The sequence below is a fragment of the Gadus morhua genome, chromosome 3 (assembly GCF_902167405.1).
Source record: "Gadus morhua chromosome 3, gadMor3.0, whole genome shotgun sequence".
In the NCBI taxonomy this organism is placed as follows: domain Eukaryota; kingdom Metazoa; phylum Chordata; class Actinopteri; order Gadiformes; family Gadidae; genus Gadus; species Gadus morhua.
The window spans coordinates 26,825,587-26,851,760 of NC_044050.1; the positions used below are offsets into that span (position 1 = coordinate 26,825,587).

General features: G+C 48.9%; 2 protein-coding genes across 3 annotated transcripts in view; one reads left to right on the forward strand and one right to left on the reverse strand.

The window, feature by feature from the left end:
• The first annotated feature begins 492 nt into the window (after nucleotides 1-492).
• On the forward strand, nucleotides 493-11,526 carry LOC115540531 (tensin-4-like). Its single transcript, XM_030351930.1, is given in 14 exon segments — nucleotides 493-703; nucleotides 1,799-2,075; nucleotides 3,694-3,881; nucleotides 3,883-4,040; nucleotides 4,761-5,062; nucleotides 5,701-5,796; nucleotides 6,370-6,498; nucleotides 7,801-7,893; nucleotides 8,310-8,381; nucleotides 8,617-8,679; nucleotides 9,272-9,446; nucleotides 9,967-10,035; nucleotides 10,357-10,386; nucleotides 10,666-11,526. Coding segments are annotated over 13 exon segments (1,755 nt in total). The 5' UTR covers nucleotides 493-703; nucleotides 1,799-1,828; the 3' UTR covers nucleotides 10,799-11,526.
• A 1,652-nt stretch (nucleotides 11,527-13,178) lies between these two features.
• Nucleotides 13,179-26,174, reverse strand: part of krt222 (keratin 222) — a 21,062-nt gene continuing 8,066 nt past the window's right edge. For both annotated transcript variants that reach the window (XM_030351931.1, XM_030351932.1), the window contains 6 exons: nucleotides 23,736-24,077; nucleotides 21,357-21,482; nucleotides 19,351-19,571; nucleotides 16,545-16,798; nucleotides 15,510-15,612; nucleotides 13,179-13,414 (listed from right to left, as the gene is read on the reverse strand). In XM_030351931.1, the coding sequence (XP_030207791.1) occupies nucleotides 13,204-13,414; nucleotides 15,510-15,612; nucleotides 16,545-16,798; nucleotides 19,351-19,571; nucleotides 21,357-21,482; nucleotides 23,736-24,077 (1,257 nt within the window). In that variant the 3' untranslated portion in view covers nucleotides 13,179-13,203. The remainder of the gene's footprint in view (nucleotides 13,415-15,509; nucleotides 15,613-16,544; nucleotides 16,799-19,350; nucleotides 19,572-21,356; nucleotides 21,483-23,735; nucleotides 24,078-26,174) is intronic.

Sequence of the window (26,174 nt, forward strand, 5' to 3'; positions counted from 1 at the left end):
GAATGAAAAGTACCTGTAGGTTCCTATGTCGACTTAAAGACCAGCACTGGGTTTGCAAAACAGGGACATTTTAACAGTTGAATTAGTTTTAAGCATAAGGGCACTGGCATACGAGATGTACTTTATATGCAACAATAAATGGATATCTTTATAAATCTGGTGCTGTGAGTTCAAACGTCTAAATATATCTGAAGATCACGGCTCGTTACACATAAATACACATTCCTGAAAAAAGAAAACCACACACACACACGCACACACACACACACACACACACACACACACACACACACACACACACACACACACACACACACACACACACACACACACACACACACACACACACACACACACCACACAATCTTCCAATCAATTACAAACACCAAGTATTTCCCCTTAATGTTGCATCAACCCTGACTGACTCCTACCCATGTAGAAACACTCCATGAATCACAGACCGTGAAATACTAAGGAAAATACCAACGGCCATGGAGTCATACGAGTGGAGTGTCTCTAGGCTGGGGGATTTCATCAACAGGGAGCAGCGAGAGAACGTACTGCCACTGCCTCTTGGTAGCTTATTGGCTTACAGGAGAAAGGGTTGGGAGGCATTGATAAAGACACTGAGAGCAGCCAGGGTAGTCACCATACAACCCTCTGCCACTCAGCAAGACAGGAGCAGCAGCACACAGAGCAACAGGTAAGGCACCCACTTTTTTACGAATGTATCTACAGCACGGCCGCTATAGGGGTGGGTAAGGAATCAGAGTGCTATCTCAATGAGGGCATTATGGGATATGGTGTAGTGTGTGTATCGTTTTTTTCTTAAGTATATTTTCATCATATATGTTGTTTTATGTTTCCTTTATAAAGTCCCTTTGAAAAAGAATTCCTTCACATGATGGCTTGTGTGGAACTCAGCAGGTCCATAGTATTTTATAGCTAATTGTACTTCTAGAAATATGTGGTTAAATCAGAAGTTGGATTGTAATTTCTTTATACTATACTATACTATTATACTATAGGCTTACTATAGATAAGTAAACTGTCGGTCTATAATACATGTCAAAAGCAACAGTGCAGAAACATGTAGAGGGTTACAATTTCCATCAGTATAGTATAATACAATAATAGAAAATAATATAACATAGTATACATAGAGTATACTAGCATCTCTAGTAAAATCAAGTTGGTCTTTTATGTTGTATTTCTTTTAATGTACATTGTAGCCCTTTGAGGTCATTAAGTTGGTCATTATGAATGCAATGTATTATTATTATTATCTCTCAGCAGGGAAAGTGTGTTGACATCAATACTAGTCTGTCGTCATGGTAACCAAAGGGTGCTGGAGTGAATCAGCATCAGCCACTCCTTTTCTCGGAGACGAGTAGTTTGAGGGTGGGGTGGGGGTGGGGAATGGTTCAGCCGTTATACAACCTTAACCTCGTAACTTTATGACATCAAATATGAACCTGATAAGTCGACAAAGGCCAAAAGGTTAAAATCCACACTCTTAACAGCAGTCATAATAATTTGGTTTCAGCGTGTATGTATGGGTACACTGTCTGATGATGACATACATATAGGGCCATACATATACAGTAGGCCCACACTGTGCTTGCAGCAGCAACAACCCAACCCGAGTTATGTTACACCTCTCAGGTTACAAGTTCAACAACAAAAGACCATTTGAGAATCTGGGAAAATGGGTGCATCAGGAATCAATACGAGTTTGGCCCACGATGTGAAATGGATCTAACTCATTCACTTCTGCTTTTTTCCTCCTCTCTTGCAGACAACAAGTCGTTTATTATTTCCCACCGGCATGCTTGCAGTAGCCAACATGTCCCAAGTGATACCCAACCATGTCCTGCGAGTGGGTCAGACCGTCCGACTGAACGCGTCTCCGAGGTCAACGAGTTCGAGTCCGAGTCACCCAAACTCCACCAGTCCGTTCAGCGACCCCGAGCTCGAAGCATCCCTGGACAACCTGAACCAGCTCATCCTCGAATTGGATCCGACGTTCGAGCCCCTCCCGATGACGAGTCCCGTCAACGTAAGCTCCAACACAGGTGAGGCGATAAATAAAACCGTTTCAGTATGCCGCCGCTTTATCGGGAGTATTTATTTGTTACGGCTCTGCGCTTTTTAATTAGAGGCGCATACGGCTCTTTGAGAACCCTGGCTATTAGCATCTGGAGAGCCTAGGGATATGGAAATTCACCGGTGTTTTGGGGCTGAGATTTACACACTCAGGTAATTACGCCCCTTGAATGCTCTTGGATCTCTGCCCAGGCGGAGAGCCACGCCCTGAGCTGAGTTCACCGGTGCAGGGAGCAACCTCGACGCACACGCATGCGCGCATGCACGCACGCACGTCAAGCACCCACACATGCAAGCACATGCGCGTGCACCCACACACCCACACACGAGTGTGCACACACATACACGTACACGCAAACACACACACGCACGCACACACACGCGCATGCACATGCACGCACACACACACACACACACTCACACACACACACACACACACACACACACACACACACACACACACACACACACACAGACAGACAGTCATAAACACACACAAACACACATGCATATCCTGTTGTAAAACATATATATTGCCCGTCAAACTCGCTGCATTACACGCCCTTATGTAGTGCTGTAACACAGCAGCTCATATCCTTCAAAACGCAAGAGCAACATTCAATTTAACTGTTTCCACGCTGTCCACATTTGGAAATGTTTAGAAAGCGCTCAGTATGAGTTCTTCACCGTTTTTTTGTTTTTCGCATTAAACTTGGTTATTACTAGCGTGCTACGGCAGATTACCCATTTTCCATTTTCTTAGTCAGAATGATAAGTATCATTTTGTGCCTTTGGGTAACGCATTAAACTGTAATGACCCCAGCTAGACGCAGATCAAACAATATAAAGTAGAATAGTGAACTAGGAGCAAGTTTAAACTCATAAAATTCCTTCAGAATCAAAGCAGGCACACAATGTTTTGGAACTTGTGTTTGGGAGGAATGGAGAACTGGGTTGGGGCTGCAAGTAAGTACCTGCTGGAAGGAGCTTCAGTTTCCATCAGGTGTGTTGTGTTAACACTGAGACCCATCTATGACCGATCTATGCAACAAGAGACCGATCCTGCCTTTCAGTCACATAGCCGACCATGTAAGGGGAAGCAATGGGAATGCTGTGCAATTGAACCAGGGCCAAATGCTCCTGTTCAACCATGAAAGAAAACTTCCATATTCTTACATGATCGAGTGCACCGACGTGGTCATCCTGTGCATGATCTCATCAAAGGGGTGATATCATGCCGCCAGGTGTGAGTGTGATTAGCCATTACAACCCGTTTGAAAATCGGAAAATCTGTGTTTTAGTGACACCTTGGTTGAGTGACATCTCAAACTAGATGTATGATGGGTAGGCAACACTCAGTAAAGTCCACTGGGTAGGCTGGCTGACCGATCTATCCATCATGCATCTCGACGGACACTTCCCCTTGTGATGTCACTAAAACACAGGCTTGTAACGGCTAATCACACTCACTCGTCATGGCACCCCCTTTAAAGACGGAAAGCTTCCTATTCTGTGGAAGTACCCAACGTTTCACAACTTCCCCTTTCCTCTCTTCCTCCGCCTCCCGTTCTCCCCCCCCCCTTCCAGAAGACTCCTCTCCAGAGGAGGACCTGTACCGCTGCGTCTTGGTCCCCCGGAGCTGCTCCCCTAACGCCTCCCGCAGCATTCCCATCCCCACCCCCACCTCCTCCGCCTCGCCCCGCTGCAGCCCCCACGGCTCCCTCATCTTCTCGTCCTCCCCCTCCTCCTCGTCGAGGCCCCCGTTGCTGTGCGGCGGCGGCGGCGGCGGCGGCGGCGTGCGGCGACGGCCCTTCGACGCACGGCGACGCCTTCGCCAACGCGATGTCCCCACGCAGGACGCACTCCAACAGGAACAGCGGCAACTCCATGCTGTCCATGTCGCCCGGCTCCGACACCAGCTACATGCTGGGCAGGTAAAAAACCCTGGGAGGCGTACGCAGTGGGGGGGATCCTTCTCATTAGACTGGGTAGCCACGCCCCTTCTGCCAGCGATTTGAGTTCGCCCTGCAGAAGGGTCAGGAGCAGAGCATTACATTTATTTCTGGTTTCAAAACGTTTTTGAGGGAGCCAATCACCAAGCTGGCTTTTCCCCCTTGGCGCGCTATTGGCTGGTTTAACACAAAGATGACAGGGAAGCGACCAGAAGCAGCCAATTGCGTACAGAGTCGTTTGAACTAGGCCCGTCGATCACCCCTCTCGTGCTGAAGACAATGACAGCAGCCTCCCCAGAACAACGTGCAGTCTACGATTGAGCTTGGTCTGGCAATATCCAGGCTACCTTCGCAGCAAATTCTACAATTCTAAATCAGATCAACATCTATGCATTTATGCGACTATGAAGGCATGTAGCAGATGCTTCTATGGCCAGCACTGAATTCTGATACCTGTTATCAAAAATCGAAAAATTATCCGAGGGTGCTTTCAGGTCAGGCTGTGTGCAACCAAGTACCTTTTGATTGTTTGCCCACTTGACTATCCTGCTCCTACAAAACAAATCAACCAAACATCTTCACACATACAGCCAGGGGGAGGGGAGTAGCAGTTGAGGTTCGTGATTTGACACTGAAATGCACGTGTATGTTGCTTGTGCCTTGATATCAACCATGCCCGCTTTTGTCTCGCCCGACGTACAGCTGTCTGTCCCTGGCCAGCGAGGACGCGGACAGCCCCGATGGCCTCGGCACGCGGACGATATCAGGCTCCTTCAGCAACGTGTCCGGGACGTCCTGTGACACAAGGACCTCGCCGACCAAGCCCTCACTGCTGGACCACTGCCAGGGGCTCCAGGGCTACGGCAGCCACAGCAGCCCCGCGTCACTGGCCGGCTCCCTCATGGACATCCCTGTGGTGCTGGTCAACGGAGTGCCGACAGAGCCAGACCCCAGCCGTCCGGTCGCGCCGCAGTCAACGCCCCCGAAGCCGTCACTCCCTCACGGTGAGTGTTTTTACGGAGCCTACGCTGTTCGGGATCCTTAAAAGACTTTGAGACATGCCTTGCCTCAAACAGTTGACGTTTTCTCCCTTTTACGCAGAGACTATGTGTGTGGCTATTGGCTAAGGAGGTAGGTTGGGTTGGCTGGTAACCGGAAGGTTGCGAGTTCGATCCCCGCCTCCTCCGAGCTGTCGAGTGTCGAGGTGTCCCTGAGCGAGACACCTCTGACCCCTGACTGCTCCCTACGAGCTGTCTGCCGCCTTGCATGGTTGACACCGCCGTCGGTGGGTGAATGGGCACATGAATGGCAATATTGTAAAGCGTTTTGAGTGGCCACTGGTCAGAAAAGCACTGTATAAATGTAGTCCACTTACCATTTACTGAGAGACATCCCTTGAGGCTAACCGTTTTTCTCCAACATTTTTTATAGCCTGTAGCTCCATTGGCTCATTGAGCCGTCAATGAGCTTTCAGACACTGGGAATTTATAACTGTGAGACAGGGACACAGCTCGTGGTTGAGTGTGGCCTTTCATGCTGCTAGTCCGAGCAGGAATGCGGCGTGAAAAGCATTTGAGCCCCTTCTGGTGCCTTCTTGACCCTGATGAAGCCCGGATCTTAAAACACTTTTACGGTCCTCTAGGTTTCCAGGCCCATTTCCATGGAAGTCAGCCCTCGATGAAATTTGTCATGGACACATCAAAGTTCTGGTTCCGACCACACATAAACCGAGCAGAAGGTGAGCCAAGAAACCCCCCGCATTCCTGTACACCCCTTCTTAAGAACCCCAGACATACCAACGACATTAAAATGAATTCATGTTACTGCCATTAATATCTGAGAAACTGGTTTGGGAGTGTACGTTGAAAAAGTCAGTCCCTTTTAAAGAACCCCAACATACCAACGACATTAAAATGAATTCATGTTACTCCCACCACATCAAAATCTAAGAAACCGTTATGGGAGTGTACGTTTAAAAAGTCAGTCCCTCCAATAGAATGACTGGAAAATGTACCATAGTAGGGATGCAGTATCTACCAGATTTGCATTTACCTTTTAGGGCATTTAGCAGACACTTCTATCCAAAACATACAATAAGTGCGTACATTAAGTGCCAGGACGTACAACATACAATAAATGCGTATGGGGGTGTCGGAGAGTCTATGCAGAGTCTAGATGAACTCTAAAAAGGTGACTCTCGAGTCTTTTGCGGAAGCTGGTGAGCGACTCAGCGGTCCTGACATGGGCACGGAGCGAGCTTCACGGTTCACATGTTCCTCAAGCTGTCTCTGGGATCCATTGTTCGTTGCAGCGGAGGCCATGCTGAAGGACAGGCTACCTGGGGTGTTTGTGGTGAGGGACAGCACGTCCTTCCGGGGCAGCTTCGGCCTGGTGATGAAGGTGGACCCCTACAACGTCTCCCCCACTGGATGTCATGCAGGTAGGCCTCTTACTGTCTGACCTCTTCCCTACCTAACCTCTGACCCGGGTTAAGGTGAGACATGCGTGTGAACAGCCACAGCAGCAGTGTGGATGCATGGTCAGGACAGAATCAGCTTTATTAGCACACTAGTATGATCACACACGAGGCTGAGACTGAGTACACACACAGACATTTAAACACACAACAAATAAAGATTAACATCAAATGTAACAGATATATATATATATATATTTATCCGTCAATTAAAATGATACTACTACCACTACAACTACTACTGTTTCTATTGCTACTACAACTACTATACTGCTGCTATTTATACTACTACTGCTTTATTACTAATACAACCACTACTCCCACAACTTATATTATTATGGGCCAATGACCCCAGTGTTAAACCCCGGCCACTCATAGCAGTACAGTCACCACCACTGCAGCCAGAGTGTCTCTGCATTGAAAGAGAGACGATTGCCTCACCTCTCAAGCCGTCCCTCGGACATGATCGAGCACGAACTGCAGCCAGCCCGCAGACAATATATTACAAATCCCTCCAGCTCAGTGTCTGCTATTAACGTTCAGCGAGACAAAAGAAACCACGAGAACACGACCAATCCTGAAGAGGTGGGGGGAGAAGGGAAAGAAAAGGGAAAAGTTAGGACCAAAAATATTTCTTGCCGACACTACCCGACAACATGTGAAGCAACTCTCAGAACAGGAGATGGGTCATTCTGGGTTCACCCTGAGGCTCATAGCTTCATAGGCAGGCCCTTTAATGGCCCATGCAAACCTGTTAATGATAAGCAATCCATTGATCAAGTCTGACATGTTAATTACATGCGTTCAATACATTGATCAAGTCTTACATTTTAATAAGATGTGTTCCATACATTGATAAAGTCTTAAATGTTATTATCATGTGTTCAATACATTGATGAAGTCTTCCATGTTAATAACATGCGTTCAATACTTTGATCAAGTCTTACGTGCTTTGAAGATGTGTTTGATACATTGATCGGATCTTAGATGTTAATAACATGTGTTCAATACATTGATCGCATTTTCCATGTCCCTTAAGGGCTACATAATCCATTTTTGTGCGTGTTCTTTATCTTCATCTTATCTATATATTTGATTTATTTATATATTTATTTGGTTCTTTTTTTTTGTCATCTACGATCAATGATTCCTTCAATGAGTCCTTTCAATTGTTTCACACATGACTTCTCCCTTTGTCAAGCAGTATGAATGTGTGTTTGAACGGCGCTGTATCAATAAAGTTGCCCTGCCCTTCCTCCATGACAGGAGAGAGCAGCTCGGGTGCGATGAGACACTTTCTCATCGAGACGTCGGCCAAGGGCGTGCGGATCAAAGGCTCCCCACACGAGCCCTTCTTCGGTAAATACTGCTCGGGCTCCCTCACGCCTCTGGTTGTATGTTAGCTGTCAGCGGACGTCCGCCAACGCAGCCCGCCGCCTTATCGTGGGCGGAGGGCTGGAAGGAGGTGAAGTCAGCGCGGACGTGCGCTCAGAGGGCGGAGTTCCTCCACACGTCTCATGGTGACCTCATCCTGTGTCGACAATTTCTTATCCGCTCCCTCTGGGTGTAGAAATGCAATCCTGCTGAGGCAACGGGGTGCATTGGTCATTCACAGGAAATGGAGATGCTTAACTTCCAACACTCAATAAACACTTGTTTATTAAAACCGATTCATGGCCTTTAGGAGACGCAGGGACGTATCATCTCTGATAATCTCTGGTTCCAGAGAATTCATACCAAATGATTGACAGTTGTTTATGATTCTGCCTTCTCAGGTAGTCTATCTGCCCTGGTCTACCAACACACAATAACGGCATGCGCTTTACCCTGCAAGCTACTGACCCACGGTAAGTGTATGTGTGTGTGTTTGTACAATTGTCTGAATGTGTGTGCGTGTGTGTGTAGTTGCATATGTATGTCTGAATGTGTGTGTCTGTATTTATGCAGGTGTGTCTGAAATGCGTGTGCATGTCTTTGCTTGTATTCGAATGTATGTATGTGTGTGTGCGCGTGTGGGTATTTGTCCGTGTGTCTATCTCTCCGTCTCCCTGTCACTCTCTAACACGGCTGAATATCGCACAGATCTGGAAGAAGAAGAAGATGAGTCCCATGACAGCACAGAATCCGACGTCAAGAACAAAACTGGTAAGATGGGCAGAGCTAATGTGTGTTGCATCTTAACCTTCTCCCCAGTGTGTGTGTGTGTGTGTGTGTGTGTGTGTGTGTGTGTGTGTGTGTGTGTGTGTGTGTGTGTGTGTGTGTGTGTGTGTGTGTGTGTATGTGGGGTAACAGTTAGCTTACGTGTGTGGCATCTTTACCTTCTCCCCAGTGTGAGTGTTTGATTACAGTTAGCTAATGTGTGTTACATCTTAACCTTCTCCCCAGTGTGAGTGAAGGCTATCCTTTAGCTTGGAGCAAGACAATGTTGACAGGGAGCATGGTAGTTACAGTTTTTAGGTACGGAGGTACTTAAAAGAAAAAAAAGCTGTGAAAAAAAACACAGATCTTTAATTTCCGGTTTCATTCATAATTTGTTTTAGGCTGGACATTAAGGTTAATCTACATCAGTCATCAAGTAGACCAACTAGTTAGACATTAATTATCATTCCATACATGTAGGTTACTCTTATCATCCACCATATGCCTGTGGATCCTTCGACAGAACGTTCTGAACATCCACCATCGCCACCTTCACCCCCCCTCCGATCAATAATCCCCTCGTGTTCATCCCCCACAGCGAGCAACTTCCTCTTCCTCAACACCGTCCCCACGGAGACGCTGACTGGCCCCTGTGCCGTGAAGAAGGCCGTCGCCGCCACCCTAGAGAAGCACTCCAAGGCCAGCATCACCCCCACCATCGTCAACTTCAGGGTGTCCCAGAAGGGGGTCACCCTGACCGACGTCAAGAGAAAGTATGCGGTCGATTTCTAACCTCGGTCATTGTAATGAACTGTTGTGTACTGATCATAAACTCTTGGCAAATGCTTTTATCAAAGTGAAAGTCAGTCTTCCTCAAGAGAGACTGTGGACATTGGGATTCGAACCCGGAACCTTTTGACTGGGAGTCAACCCCCCCCACATCCACTAGACTAGACTAGACTAGACTAGACTAGACTATGAAGCTCCGGACACACCAGTCCATAATGTGATCCAATCTCGTTGTCAACGATCACAGCGGCCACCGGCTACCTCAAGGCAACAAACCCAATGAACCGCCAAACGGGACAGCAGTTTGAGTTAAACGACGCGTTCTCTCCTTCCTCGCCGTAAACACACCGATAATTAGCGGGGGGGCCAAATCTCTGCCAGGCAGCATCTTTGATTCGGTGATAAAGGAACCCCACTGGCTTTACTGTGGGACGGGCGGTTTCCTCTCTGGTGCTCGGCTCTAACCCCCGGTGTCTGTCCTTCCCCCCCCCCCCCCCCCCCCAGACTGTTCTTCCGGCGCCACTACCCGGCTCACCTGCTGAGCTACAGCGGAGCAGATCCAGACAACCGATTGTGAGTATGGCCGGGAGTGCTTGGCAATAGCAGCAGCAGCGGCAGCCGATGCCACATGTTGGCGGTAGACCTGGTGGTTTTCTTTAGGGCTAAGGAAGCACACGCCCAGTGAGGCTATGTGAGTCACGTCAGGCAGCATTTCCTATCTTTAAGTGGAAGCTACTCTGGAGGCTTGAGGACGATGAGTAATAGTGTGTTTTAATCATTTCAGGTTTGTGACAAGAACAGATCTAAACGTTTTAGTCATAAATTGTCTCATCATGTCTCATTGCCTCAATGCAATCAATCCACTCTAATCTTGTGTCGTGTCAATCCTCACAGGTGGCTGAAAGACGGCAAATCAGGAGCAAGGTATGTGTTTCCTGTCTTCATCAAATGTCTTCTCGTTATATCTATGTCATTTTATTATTCTATTTTATGACAACGTTTCTATGTGAAGCATCTGAATCTGCCTCATTTAGGAAAAGTGCAACGTAAACAAAGTTGCCTTGCCTTGCCTTGCCTATATCTTCTCTGAAAATTGTAAAGACTTTGGCGAATGAAGCATCAGCTGTCCACCTTAAGGGCGTAAAGCGTAGGCAAAGGCGCAAACACTTCTAATCTAATCTCACTCCCCGCCACCTCCAACAGGATGTTTGGCTTTGTGGCCAAAGGCGTGGAGGCTGGCATGGAGAACGTGTGCCACGTCTTTGCAGAGCATGACCCCCTTCAGACCTGCGGTGAGGCCATCGACGTCATGCAGGGGTCCATCAACAAGCCCTAAGCCTCAGATCCCCATGCTGGAGGACGAGCCACCATAGCCACAATCAGCCCTTTACCGCTTAAAGTAGATATTTATAGGGGTCTTTTGTGCCTTAGTTGACCGGACAGTGGGTGGAAGAGGAAATGTGGCATATAATTGCACATGTAGTGGAAAATGGTAAATGGACTGCACCTATATCGCGCTTTTCAAACAATACTGCCTGACGGCGGAGTCCACCGTACATAGCGACAGCCAGCTTGTCCGCAGCTGTTAGGGTGAGGTGCTTTGCTCAGGGACACCTCGACACTCGGCTAGGAGGAGCCGGGGATCGAGCCAGCAACCGTCCGGCTGCCAGCCAACCCGCTCTACCTCCTGAGCCTCATGCCGTCCACTGACATTATGGACATGGTTAGCATATCAGCACTAGTTGGTTGAGGCAACGTCATAGAGGCTGGGGTCAGATACAATGCCGCAGGTCTTAACCTCACTCTTTGGAATTGAGTTGAATCCGTCTTTTGCAAGGATATTCACGTTATAGGCCAGGTTGATCACTGCAGAGGTCAGGTTCTGCGAGAAGTTGAAGCCATACTGTAATATTTTCACGCCAATGGAAGTAATGTTCCTCCCATATGCTTTAGGAATATATTTATTTGATTATACCTGTAAAGAGATTTTGTGTTTTAACATTCTTTGTAATTTGACAGGTTATGCTCTGATTATTACCAATAAAGATCTTGTCAACATTTAAAGGCTGTGTGTTCTGTCTTGTTCTGTGAGTGTGTGTGTCTATCTGCAAATTTTGTAAGATCTATTCCCCGGGGACCCTTTAAGAACAATTACAAAAGCTATACAGAAAACAACGAAATACTTCACAATGTATCTTACTTTTATTTTAAAGGATAATCATCAAATAATCCATACATTTATCAGTTATTCTAAATAGTTCCCAAAATAAGACAAAACATACTTTTAGTGCTCAACGTAGCATAGCAAAAAACCAAGCTCAGAAGAAAACTGCATAGATATATTTATATTAGTTTTGTTTAATATCAGGGAAAAGCCAACTGATCCGCCCCTCTCTCTCCCCGCTCTCCAAAAGTCAGTAACATTGTTTCATTTTCATTTCTTGTATCTTTGGTGCCAGCAAAAATAGGGTATAACATCTGTTTTAATATGAAGTGTAGCGTGTTGAAGATTTGCGCATGTGTACCACACAACCTTAAAACAAGCGTCAAAGATACTGAAGCGTTACCTATTTACAAATACTGCCCCCTTCTGGTGGAAGAACGCTATCAAAACTGAAACACAAGGTAAAATCCTCACCGCAAATAAGGTCACAGTGATACATTCTTGGCATTACATTATGAGCATATTAATTTCAGTTGCCAGAAAATGTTTTCCTTGGATATAGAGAATGAATTTGAATGATAAAACTATTGGGGGGGAAGACACACACACTCACATATGCGTGCACGCACGCACGCGCGCAAACACGCACACGCGCACGCACACGTACACGCACACGCACACGCACGCACACACACACACACACACACACACACACACACACACACACACACACACACACACACACACACACACACACACACACACACACACACACACCGTCACGAAATGGTCTCAAGATTATTCCACTGTAACATTTTTGCAAAATGCTATGCACAACTAGAATGAATAATAATACTACTAATAAAATTGATAATAATTATAATAATAATAATAATAATAATAACAACAACAACAATCATCTAATTTTTCAGTGAGCACAAGGATACGTCCCCCATTGTAATGATTGCAGCATTAATCTTCTATCTAAGTACTTTCAATTTGACACAGTAACATAAGTTTTGCTTTGATATAGAAAGATGAAATATAAATACACAAGGCCAACTGTTTAGTGTTTTCTCGAGGAGGCACAACACACCCGATGTCATGTGTTTCCTATCGTGTATTTTCTTAAGAAATTCTTTCAGTATTTTCTCTTCGTCTTCTTCTTCTTCTTCTTCTTCTTCTTCTTCTTCTTCTTCTTCTTTTCTTCTCATCTTCTTCCTTTTCTTCTTCTTCTTCTTCTTTTTGCTTATGAAACGGCCTAGAGACAGCAGCGGCGGCGGCAGCAGCAGAAAAAGCCAAATGTGTGACGACGACATTGCTCCTGTGTGTTAAAGTGGAGCTTTACAAAGACTCAGTAGGGGGCCAGACTTCAACGAGGGGGGGGCCACAGAATAAAAACTCACCGCCCCATTCTTTCACCCCGTCTGAGCGCCTCTCTCTCTCCTCTCTCTCTCTCTCTCTCTCTCTCTCTCTCTCTCTCTCTCTCTCTCTCTCTCTCTCTCTCTCTCTCTCTCTCTCCCCCCCCCTCCTCTGCCCTCTCTCTCCCCCCCCCCCCCCCCCCCCCCCCCCCCCCCCTAGGTGATGGTGGGGATACTGCGAGACCTCTTCATCACCAGGCGGACCTCCACGTCGGGCAGGCTGTCCGGGCCGCCCTGGCCGCCGCCCTGGTCGTTGGCGGCCATGTGCAGGTCAAAGCGCAGCGACACCGACTTCTTCCTCAGCTTGGGGTTCCCCTTGAAGAAGGAGCCCTCCCACTGCCGGATGGCCTGGTCCATCTGCTCCGTCCTGGGGGGGCCGCGAGAGAGGAGGGGGGGTCAACGGAGACTTCATGATGATGTTTCATTGGTTGAGGCAGCTCCTGTAGTGTGTGTGTGTGTCTCTCTTTGTGTGTGTGTGTGTGTGTGTGTGTGTGTGTGTGTGTGTGTGTCTGTGTGTGTGTGTGTGTGTGTGTGTGTGTGTGTGTGTGTGTGTGTGTGTGTGTGTGTGTGTGTGTGTGTGTTTGTGTGTGTGTGTGTGGGATCGTCTGGAACTCATCGTCCGGAATCGTCATCCTGTAGTACATATATGACTACTATGACCATAGCTACCTTGCTCTGGGGTTACAGTGGTATGACATTATTTATGCGGCCATAGTTCTATGGTTTAGACCTGATGTACTTATTACTACATTAGTAATATTGTAATCTTTACTAGAGATCATAGCTATGATCTGTTGTAAGGAGAAGTATGGACCATAGTTTCAGATCTAAGTAGTACTGTCCTAAATGTGTTTTCTACCACAACCCAGCTGTGTTGTGTAGAGGTCGCCTGTAGCAGTGTGGTATAATGTGGTATTTGTCCAATTTTAGAGCCCCTTTTAAGGCATATCCAAAATAAATTAATTGAGTTAAAAAGAAGGGAAAAGATCATTGTAAGAGGTAGACATTGTCAGCCATGACTGAACTATGAGTGGAATATAAGGCGTCATTTATCCACTGATTATAATGACAGAAAAATAAAGCCAACAGTATTCATTGGGGCTCGTTCCATTAATTCATGTCGTTCATCAGTGGGAAAATGTCTCTATTATACTTCACTACAAGACGCGTCGTTATTTACCTAACAACTCATTCAACTTCCGTCTAATAGAGCCCAGCCCAGAACAGAAAGTACTCTGCAAAAGAGACACGCCCAGCCGTCGTCCTCTGGCGGTGTGTGCGCCGCCCAATCCGTGTCTGCTCCCACACATGCACGTGCGTTTGAACCTGGGTGAATGTGTGTCTTGTTGTGGCTTTGCCTCTAATTGCCCATGATGTGTCCAAACCGCTCCACCCCGTGTCTTACAACCACACTGACGAATCAGGCACCCATCCCCACCCTAAGGGTGACACACCCCAGGGCTGTGTTGCCGCCACATCAGAGAGCGAGCCCGCTGAAAGGAACTACTCCCAAAAATAACGAAACAAGACGGCAAGAATTCTCATGGCGCTGTCACCCGCTGGGGATAGCGCGTGCGGCTTGGTCGTTTTTTCACGTGTAACCCGAGTTGTTAAACCACGAAACGGCGTTGATTCCCGGCGGCGTTCTATCATATTCTGTCTGCTGGACGGACTGGGACGCTGAGGGGAGCTGGTTTGGCGTGGATGGGTGCCTCGGTGTCGTCGGTGAACAATGTGTGTGTCTCCGGGGACGACACAACAACAACCACACCAGCACCATGACGACAACGACGGTGTCACCCAGGCATGCAGCCTCGCCAGTTCTTATGTTCTAGAGAGAAGACACGCACGTGTGATTGGGCAAATTGCACTAAACGGTTTAGTTTCAAAGTCATGTCGAAGGAGAAACGCCTTGAGACGTGTTCTCAGGTTCGAGGCGGTTCAAGAAAAGACAAAGTGTGTGAGAACCGGTCACACAGAAATGACCGGTTCTATTAAATATCCTGATTGATTGCTCGATGAAGCAGAATGTTTTTTCGGGAAATGAAGGTGGTTTTAATTCTAACTCGGTGAAACGAAACCTCCCGCTTTCCGAGAAACACAGACAGACCCAGCGAAGACCTGTGTGTGCACAAGAACTGGAAGGAGGAAGTGAACTCAATCACTCAAGAGACCCCTCTTCTGTGTTCCTTCTCAGGGTCTCTTGAGAATTAGCGGGTAACACCCGACGAAATGCACCGGACCGGACTATAGCGTGCATCATCTGGCTGCTGGAGATGGGCGTGGTTTGGGCGAGATTTTGGGGGCGAGGTTTGGGCGAGATTTTGGGGGTGGGTTTTGGGGGCAGAGTTTGGGGGCGGAGTTTGGGGGCAGGGTTTTGGGCCGGGGTTTTTAGCCGGGGTTTGGGGGCGTGGTTTGGAGGCGGGGTTTGGGGCGGGGTTGTGGTGGGGTTGGATACTCACTCTATAGTGCCGTGGCCTTCGGCGCCCTCCCGCACCACGTTGCCCTGCAGGAACTCCTGGGTCTTCACCATGGGGATCCGCAGCTCTCCGCCCCGCTCCGGGTCTAAGGGCCGGGATCAGAAACAACCGAGGTTCAGAAGGTCTGTGGACCCCTGGAGAAGAGGGTCTACTTCCTTTGTGGTTTAATGCTTGTAATTTCACATCTAGATTTAGGACGTTTAGCCGTCACTTTTATCCAAAGCAACTTGCAATAACTAAATTTGTTAGAGAAAGAGAAACAATAATATATCGCCGTCGGTACAGTAAGGATGTGCATAGAAACAAGTGCAAAGCAAGAACAATTGCTAGGTTTACCCAATCTCGGTAGACAACGAAGATAGCTAGGATAAGATGCTACACAACTCAGAAGTATAACGAAGTACGACATACAAAAAGTGCGACCATTAGGTGCCAGGATGTACAGACATAAATAAGGGCATAAGAGTTTCTTTTTAGGAGACTAAGGGAGGAGAAGGGGCAGTCGGGAGTGAGGAGGGAGGCTATGCACAGTCCAGGTCAACTATGAACACGTGAGTCTTGAGTCTCTTGAGGCTGATTTAATTCAAAGCGACTTAAAGTGTTTTTCACTTTCGTCATCAAGGAGCATGAACATCTGTCGCAAGTTTGCCTTCAGTTAGACTGAGGAGCTTTAGACTCAGTACCACAGGGCTTGGTGAGCATCCTAACTATTATGTTTGTTATATAATATAATTACATAAGATAACTTAGTAACGGAGTGACACATGAACGCAGGTTGAGACGATGGCACCAGAACAATGTTACAAGTTACACTTAACAGGTGCTGTAGAGCGCCCCCTAAGGCATCGGAGGAACAATGCATGCTGTTGACTATCCATTGCGTACAAAACACTGAACACCAGACCCTCCTGAGTGTGTGTGTATGTGTGCGTGCGTGTGTGAGTGCGCGTGCGTGTGCGTGTGTGCGTGTGTGTGAGTGCGTGTGTGCGTGCGCACGTGTGCGTGCGTGCGTCCCACCCGTCAGCACCACCAGGCTCTGCTGTCGCCGCAGCATGGAGCTCCTCTTGCGGCCGTGGTCCGGGGGGAGTAGCGGGGGGATGTCCGGCAGCGGCTCGGAGCGGGGCTCGTCTGGGCTAAGGGCGAGGTCGCTGAGGGAGGGGTCGCTGAGGGAGGGGTCGCTGACCTCCGTCTCGTGGCCGTTCTCCTTGGGGCCCGCGGAGGGGCCCCTCCAGGGCTGTAGGCCGACCGCCTGTCCGTTTCGAACCATGTACCTGCGGTAAAAAAAAAATATATAAATATAACATATAAGCAGTCAGCGCTGACCGCCTGTGATCAATCGATAATGACCACGATTCGAAAGGTGCATTACAGTTCTTAATGAATCTGGATATATATTTGACCTAAGCGTTGATGTCGTTAGCCTCAAAGCACAAATCCTAGTCCTAAGTCTTCTTTTAAGGTTTCTCGGAAAAAAAAATTAGAAATACAGTTTTTGGCCACACGCCCACCCGTTTCAAACCATGTACCTGTGGTTAAGTGCATCATTCAGTACAAGATTTAGGGGGTTTAGCTGACGCTTTTATCCAAAGCTTCTTACAATAAGTACATTTGTCGGAAGAGAAACAACTACATATCGCAAGTGCCAAGCACTAACAATTGCTAGGTTAACCCCTTCCCTGTATACAACAAAGATAGCTAGGATAAGATGCTACACAACTAAATAATTTAGTGCTTTGGGTACCTGGAAACGCGGTATATATATGTAAGAAATTATTATTTAATTATATTATAACTAAGTATGACAAACAATAAGTGTGTACATTAAGTGCCAGGACATACGATACATCATAAGGGCATACATTAAGGTCGGTAGTACTAGGGATTAAGTATTATCGCACGCAATCAGCAATGACCACCTAGGATGATGTCTCCATCGAAAATTACAATAATACACAAAGTGCTTGACCTACAGATACATTTCTGTCTTAAAGAAATACCTTTGTTGGCAAACACGTACTTTTTTATTTATTTATAGTCTATATGTATCAGGGCCCGACCGTGCAGATGTCGATTATTGTCAGAGAAAAAATAAGATTACGATTTAATCGGCCGATTAAAAACAAAACAAAAAAAAGCATATAAAAATTAGTTTTTGATACCTTAAATATACTTTAAACACTTTTGAGGCTACAGTATAACAAATTAACATGGCCTGGGACCTAAAGAAAAACAGGCACAACATGCTCAAACAACGCGTCTTGTGTACATTGCTGAGGTGAGCGTGCAGCTGCCTGAGCGAGCGTGCTTTCATGTTGTACGGTAAAATTCAATCTCCTCTTTTTTACTCCAGCTAAAGTTGTTAGTTAGCAAGGCGAGTAGGAGCGCAATCTGCAGGATACTAAGCGCAATAACATTTCTAAAAATGTTATCGGCGTATTTTTGGCAGATGTTGATTATTTTCAAAAAGGCTATAATCGGCCGATTAAATCGGCAGGCCGATGAATCGGTCGGGCCCTAATATGTATATACAAACAACCACTGAACTGGTTGTTTGAAATACATTATTTCCAAGAAAATACCCTACGTGGACGACAGGTGGCGCCACATCCTAAAACAAGGGTAATTCGCGATGTCCGTCAGCTGAAAAGGTTCCTTGCAGGCGTCTACACTAGTGTGTAGAATCCAGTGGGAGGATTCTACACACAAGTCAAACAGCAGGAAGACTCGCAGCTATGCACTTGTCAAACAAACGCAAGGCTCCCAGGCCCTTCAAGGACTATGCTACTAATGTGAGTTGATTGACACCTGTATTGTCAGCTTCCTGAATGGTGAATGATTAGAGAGACAGCTGCCTGGCAAGCAGTCAACGGACAGATAGACGTGTTTTAAGAGCGGGAGAGTCTTCGGAGCGGCAACTTTTCTTTTTCATCCATGCAAGGACAACACCTTACATGGACTAATTGCTTTAGATAAAAGAGGACGTATTGAAGCATAGCGATTGAGTTCACCCCTCTGGCCCGACACCAAGCTGTCAGTCTGTCAAGGGGAAATCATCGTTCACTCGACAGACTTCTTCTGAAAGGATAGAATGTGTTGACGAAGAGGTTAAATGTTTAAGGTTAAGAGAAACGTCCTTCCTGTAGCCTTTGGGCCCATCAGCCATGAGGAGGAGAAAGTAAGTAAGTAAGTCAGATAAAGGGCCTTGAAATGTACAGGTCAAATTCCTTTACAGGCAGCAGAAAACTAAAAAGAACTTTCACTGCTGTACTTAGTTAGGGATTAGTTTAGGATTAGTTCTCAAACGTTAATAGGTTACTGTTGTTATTACCATACAACAACCACAGGTAAAAAACAAAGGCAAAAAACAAAGGCAAACGCACATCCTCATTCTCCACCTGGTCCGCTCCAACAAGCAACAAACCCATCCCTAACCATAGATAGGGGCCGTCCCAGAGGTGCACCTTCCTTCCTCTTTGCTGCAGAACCTTTCCTCCCCCTCCCCCTCTCCCTCCCTCTCTCCTCTCCCTCCCTCATCCCCTCTCCCCCCTCCCCCTCTCCCTCTCCTTCCCCCTCTCCCTCTCCGTCCCTCCCTCTCCCTCTCCCCCCTCCCCTTCTCCCTCGCCCTCCCTCTCCCCTCTCCGTCCCGCCCTCTCCCCCTCTCCCTCTCCGTCCCTCCCTCTCTCCCTCTCCTTCCACCCCTCCCTCTCCGTCCCCTCTCCCTCTCCCTCCCCCCCTCTCCTTCCCCCCCTCCCTCTCTCCCTATCTCCCTCCACCTCTCCTTCCCCCTCTCCCTCCCCCCCCCCCTCCCCCCTCCCCTCCTCACCTGCCCTCCTCCCGGTCCAGCAGCCGCCTGTAGGTGGTGATCTCGTGCTCCAGCCTCATCTTGGTGTTGAGCAGCACCCGGTGCCTCTGCCGCTGGCCGGCCAGGCCGTCCCGCACCTGCTCCAGCTCCCCCTCCAGGCGGCCGATCACCTGGGACAGGTCCTGCAGCTGGCTGGAGTACAGCTGCTGGGTGTGCACCAGAGAGCCCTCCAGACCTTTCTCCTGAACACACCACCACCACCACCACCACCGCCGATGTTTAGGCTCAGGGCATAGAGCAGACATCTTACAACCGCTCGTGCACGCGTTCAACAGTCAGTGTGAGGTCTCTTGCTTAAGGACCTCACCTCGTAGGAACCGGGGATCAGACCACCGCCGGTTACATTCAGGCTGTTTAGCAACACGTAAATACATAAACACATCGACGGCGGAGTCAACCATGCAAGGCGACAGCCAGCTGGTCGGGAACAGTAGGAGGGAGGGTTCTCTCTCAGGGACACCTCGACACTCCACTAGGAGGAGCCGGGGATCGAACCGGCAAGTTCGAAAAACAAAACCAAAAAATCGAAACTTACGAGTCAACCCGCTCCACTATCTTTCACCACCAACACCACACGAGAAGGAGAGAGGACCCTGTTAGACTCCTATTCACATTCTCAGATTATTAATCCCAGACGGAGGAAGGCTTATGTTACAATAGCGTTGCCCGAGTTAATCGAAGATTGCAAAAAACGAAATACATCCATTAAACCTACAGTATGGAAATGTATGCTTTGTTAATAGAGCCGGATGCTTTGTTTACAGAAGGGCACCGACAAAAGTCAGGACTTAAAACGTGAGGGGTTTCAGAAGCCGGCCAAAGGACTCATCAGGAGGAATGGACGGACGCGGTTAGTGTGACCGTCGGGGGATGGCCGCCGGCCTCATCGAGGGGTGGCCGGCCTTGGCAGGGCCTCCTACCCTGGTGTTGTGGTGAATTATCTCAGTGCATCAATATCACTTACAGCCAACGCACCCAGACACTGGTGGAGATGTATTCTAAAGGAAATCGACTCCTGCCTACTGGGTTTAGTCCAGGAGGGTGAATTTCGGCGGAGTGAAGGGTTACAGGAAGGGCAAATGTGAGGGTGAGGAGGGGACACCTGTATGACATAATGGAACGATGCAGTAAAAAAAAAAGGGAAGATTGCAAAAGTCAAGGACTGGAACTATAGGTGGATCGCGGAAGGACATCAGAGTCATCGGAGGCGCGTGTATGTGTGTGTGTGGTGTGTGTGTGTGTGTGTGTGTGTGTATGTGAGTGAGGTAGTGAGTGTGTGAGTGTGTGAGTGTACACGTGTGTGTGTGTGTGTGTGAGTGAGGTAGTGAGTGTGTGTGTGTGTGAGTGTCGGAGTGAGTGAGTGAGTGTATGAGTGTGTCCGTGCGTTAATGTGTGCGTCTCTGCGCGTGCGTTTGTGTGTGTGCGTATATGTGTGTGTGAGTGAGTGTGAATGAGCTGTTCTAAGGATGACTTTTGAATCTTTTTGAATACTTTTGAATTGACATAGTTTCCTACATCTTAGATGTCTCTCTGGTTATCTATATCAATGGAAGGTATTGGCGATTCTTCATGTACAATTTCACCTGCTACATTCTGATGGGGTGCAAGGTCTGGCTCGTGTTTCCAGGGCTGATTGGGTGTGTGTAAGTATCTTTAAAGGTCCCATGGCATGCCACCAGTTGTGGTGTGGTTGGCCGTTACAAGCCGTTATGAAAATCTGCCCCTTATGACATCACAGGTGGGCGTGTCCACCTAGATGTACGCCGGACAGATCAGTCTACCAGCCTACCCAGAGGACTGTAGCAAACGTTGCTCATCTATCTAGCACACATCTAGGTGGACACGCCCACCTGTGATGTCATAAGGGGCAGATTTCCAAAACGCCTCGTAGCGGCTAATCACACCACACCTGGTGGCATGCCATGGGACTGCGGGTCAGACGTGCGGGGGCCCCGATGGGGACCTACCAGGGCGTGCAGTGTCTGGATCTCCACCTGCAGGGTGTTCCACTGCTTCCTGGCCTCGCTGAGCTCCGCCCGGGCCTCCCTCAGGGCCGCACCCCCCAGGTTCACCTGCACCCACGCTGCCTCCTCCTGGGGAGAGAGGGGAAAACAGCATGAAGCCACGGTCCCCCAGGTTCACCTGCACCCCCCCCCCCGCCTGCTCCAGGGGAGAGGGGGACGGGGGAAGGCATGAAGCCACGCAAGGCATCGGACGCACAGCTGTAGACGCACACAAGCACGTGCACGCGTGCACATACTCACACAAACTCACTCACACGCACATACACACAGGCACGCACACCTGCGCTTACTCAAGCATGCACACACACACACACACGCACAAACTCACTCGCTCACTCATGCACACGCACACACAGGCACGCACGCACACTCACTCTCACACAAACACATGCGCACACAGACACGCGCACACTTACTATCACACAAACACATGCACAAACACACACACACACACACACACACACACACACACACACACACACACACACACACACACACACACACACACACACACACACAGACACACGCACACACACACACACACACACACACACACACACACACTCATGCATACGGCTGGACGTGCGCCTATCCCACTAATCCATCGGCACTTTCTCTCGTTTTCAAACAAAGTGAAAGGGAAGTGACTGGAGACCGCGCCACTGATGTCACACCGGAGGAACAAAGGCGTCGGGTTACAGACACCGTGGGTGACACCTCAATGCATCGGCTCCCCTACGACACGTTTGAAGTTCAGATGACTCACCGGGGCCCTCTCCACGAGGCACCCCTCGGCCACTTCCACTTACTGAGGAACACCAAATAAAAAGGTTGAAAGGTGTATTAACGCTCGCTTAAACCTCTGTGGACGCCGAGGGTCGCGGCCTGCAGGTCCACACACTGGAGCCTTTTGTTCACGAGTTGTTTGATCATTGTGGATTCCAGTGAAATGGCGACGGCGGATGTGGATAAACCATTGATGGAGAACACACCACACACACGCCCTGGGCACACAGGACGGCGTCCACTCCCTGTGGGTAAAGAGAACCACACAGAGCCACGGGAGCTCAGGGCTCACAAGACAAGGGTGCACAACTGGTGGCTTGTTAGCGGAGGCTTTCTGCATGACCCACAGAGCATCTGAACAAACAGAGCCGCCAAGCCCACTTCCTCCAGCTGGCACACCACTGTCAGGACTACGAGATGCGCACACACGCACAAACCCACTGGTGATGCCGTGCACACGCGCACCCACACCCACACACATGCATCAAACAGACACGCAAACAGAAATAGACACACATACACATAAACAAACAGATACACACACACACACAAACAGACACAGACAGACACACACACACACACACACACACACACACACACACACACACACACACACACACACACAAACAGACAACACACACACACACACAGACAGACACACACAAACGAAAAGATACACATACACAAACAGACACGCACACAAACAGACACATACAGACAAACAGACACACACACACGGAAACCGACACACATACCCTCAAAAAAACAGACACACACACACAAACAGACTCACACACAGACAAACAGACACACACATAGTGGTTCATTCAACAAGTAACAATGTTTCATGCCACAAATCTCCAACTTCCTCTGGTTACAGTTGTTGTTGATATTCCTAGAGGCATTTAAATTAATATTCATCTTTTGTCATCCATAATAGCTGCGCCTGGGTGTCTTGTGTTCATTTATAACACAATGATAACAAAAGCAAACGTCCTGATTCATATTTAAGCTCAAAGGAAATAATGACAAACTGCCTTGAAATCAGATGTGTGCAGAGGCATGGCGTGACCTCCTCCTCAACAGACAGGTAGTTTACCCCCGACCCACAGGAAGTCACACACACGCGCACGCACACACACACACACACACACACACACACACACACACACACACACACACACACACACACACACACACACACACACACACACACACACACACACACACACACACACACAGAGACACACACACAGTAGGCAGATGAACAGGCAATAATCCCAGTGATGACAGCATCCATAGAGCCTTTTCATCACGGGGAGACAAAACACTCAGACTCCTCTCTGAGGTGGTCCAGAGGGCGTGTCGCCGTGGCAACCAGCCAGGAGACAACACGGAGAGAGTGATGAAGAAGCAAAAAGGGATGCAAGAGGAAAAAAAGGAAGAAGATAGCGGCGGTAACATGAGGAGGAGGAGGAAGAGGAGGAGGAAGGAGCAACAACAACAACCGAGAGGATGCGAGCGTGTTGCACCCACCTCGGGGAACGCTCCTCCGTTTGTTTCTGCTGTTGCCGACGATGACGACAGCGGCAGCGGCGATGATGACGCCGCCGCCGCCGCAGCTCTAGCTCCTCCGAAGCCGCCGGGCCCCGCCGAGCCCGGGGCTTGAGTTGAGAAGGCTGCCCGGCCGGGGGCTCCCGCGCCGGGGGCGAGCTGGCCGCACTGCGCTCTGAATCGGTCGAGGAGCTGGGCGAGCTCCATCCCTCTGCCATCCTCCTCCTGCCCTGCTGCTGTTGTGGCGGCGGCGGACGCTAGCAGAGCATCACAGGAGCTGCTCCACTGCTGCTGCTGCTGCTGCTGCTGCAGGGACCAGCGTGCCTGCAGACAGCCAACCAGAGACAGAGGGGAGGGGAGAGAGGGGGGAGGGGGGGGGGGGGGGGGGGGGAGGGGAGAGGGGAGAGGAGGGGAGGGGGGGGGGGGGGGGGAGAGGGAGAGGAGGGGAGGGGAGTGGGAGAGAGGAGAGGGGGGGAGGTGGAGGGGGGAGGGGAGTGGGAGAGAGGAGAGGGGAGAGGAGGGGAGAGAGGGCAGGTGGAGGGGGAGGGGAGATGGGAGGGGAGGGGACTGGGAGAGAGGAGAGGGGAGAGGAGGGGAGGGAAGATGGGATGGGAGGGGAGAGAGGGGGGGGAGAGAGGAGAGGGGAGAGGAGGGGAGAGAGGGGAGGTGGAGGGGGGAGGGGAGGGGAGATGGAAGGGGAGAGATACAGAGAGATGGGAGGGGGGAGAGAGAGATAGAGAGAGGGGAGAGGAGAGGAGAGGAGGGGGAGACAGAGGAGAGGGGGGGAGAGAGGGGGGAGAGGGAGAGAGACAGACAGAGAGAGAGGGAGAGAGAAGGGAGGGGGAGAGGGGGGGAGAGACAGTGGGGGGAGAGAGGGAGGGCGAGAGAGGGGAGGGGCAGGGGGGAGAGAGAGAAGGGAAGAGAAATAGAGAGGGAGACAGAGAGAGATGGAGAGAGAGATAAGGGGTAAGGGAGGAGAGAGGAAGAGATAAATAGAGAGAGAGGGGGAGAGAGGTTGAGAGTGTGAGTCAGAGAGAAAGCAGAAGGCAAATAAAGTGAAGGAGAAAGTGAACATCGAGTAGAAGCAACACAAGAATGCGATGAATGTAGGATCTATACTGAACGATAGGAGAGAGTAGGCTGATCTGAGGACAGTGTGTGATGAGGTTCACCAGCAGCTACCGAACGGAACAACAACAGTTGATAATGATGATGAGGCAAATGGAATATACTAGTAGCAGTCAGTGTTGTTTGTGTGTGTGTGTTTTATGTAGGTTTGTGTGTGTGTGTGTGTGTGTGTCTTTCTCAGTCTTTGTATGTGTATGTGTGTGTGTATGTTTGTCTCTCTCACTCTTTGTGTGTGTGTGTGTGTGTGTGTGTGTGTGTGTGTGTGTGTGTGTGTGTGTGTGTGTGTGTGTGTGTGTGTGTGTGTGTCTCTCTCACTATTTGTGTGTGTGTGTGTGTGTGTGTGTGTGTGTGTGTGTGTGTGTGTGTGTGTGTGTGTGTGTGTGTGTGTGTGTGTGTGTGTGTGTGTGTGTGTCTGTGTCTATGTCTGTGTCTGTGTGTGTAGGTGGGGGGGGGGGGTAGAGTATTAGTCAGCAAGTATAACAAGGATCACTGTTAGGTAAAAAGTGAGACTCAGAGAGAGAGAGAGAGAGAGAGAGAGAGAGAGAGAGAGAGAGAGAGAGAGAGAGAGAGAGAGAGAGAGAGAGAGAGAGAGAGAGAGAGAGAGAGAGAGAGAGAGAGAGAGAGAGAGAGAGAGAGAGAGAGAGAGAGAAAGCTGAGCCGAGTAAGCATTCCTGGCCATGATTGGTTACTAAGGTGGAAGTAGGTCCAAGATATTTATACTATCACCCTGTTATAGTATCTTCCTCTAGTCCAGATACTTCCTCTACCAACATACACACAAACACACACATACACACAGAGACACACACACACACACACACACACATACACACAGAGACACGCACACACACACACACACACACACACACACACACACACACACACACACACACACACACACACACACACACACACACACACACACACACACACACACACACACACACAACAGACAGACAGACAAGGGGGAAGATAGCTATTATGGTATATGTGTATATCAGCGTGAAATGTCAAGGATGTTGTATGGCGACACATTAGTGCCATAATTCACTAATGTGATAAAAGATGCATTCGGGCGTATTATATTATTCCACACGCGTAGATATTAACTGCGAGCGCGCAAATGATCTCTGCGCGCGCGCAAATGACCTCTGTGCGCGCAAAACAGCCTCTCGCGCGCGCAAATTACCTCAGCGCGCGCAAAACAGCCTCTCGCGCGAAACAGAATCTCGCGAAAGATGTTTTTACGCTCGCTCAAATTTAATTTTGGCACTATGGGGGAGGGAACCAAGG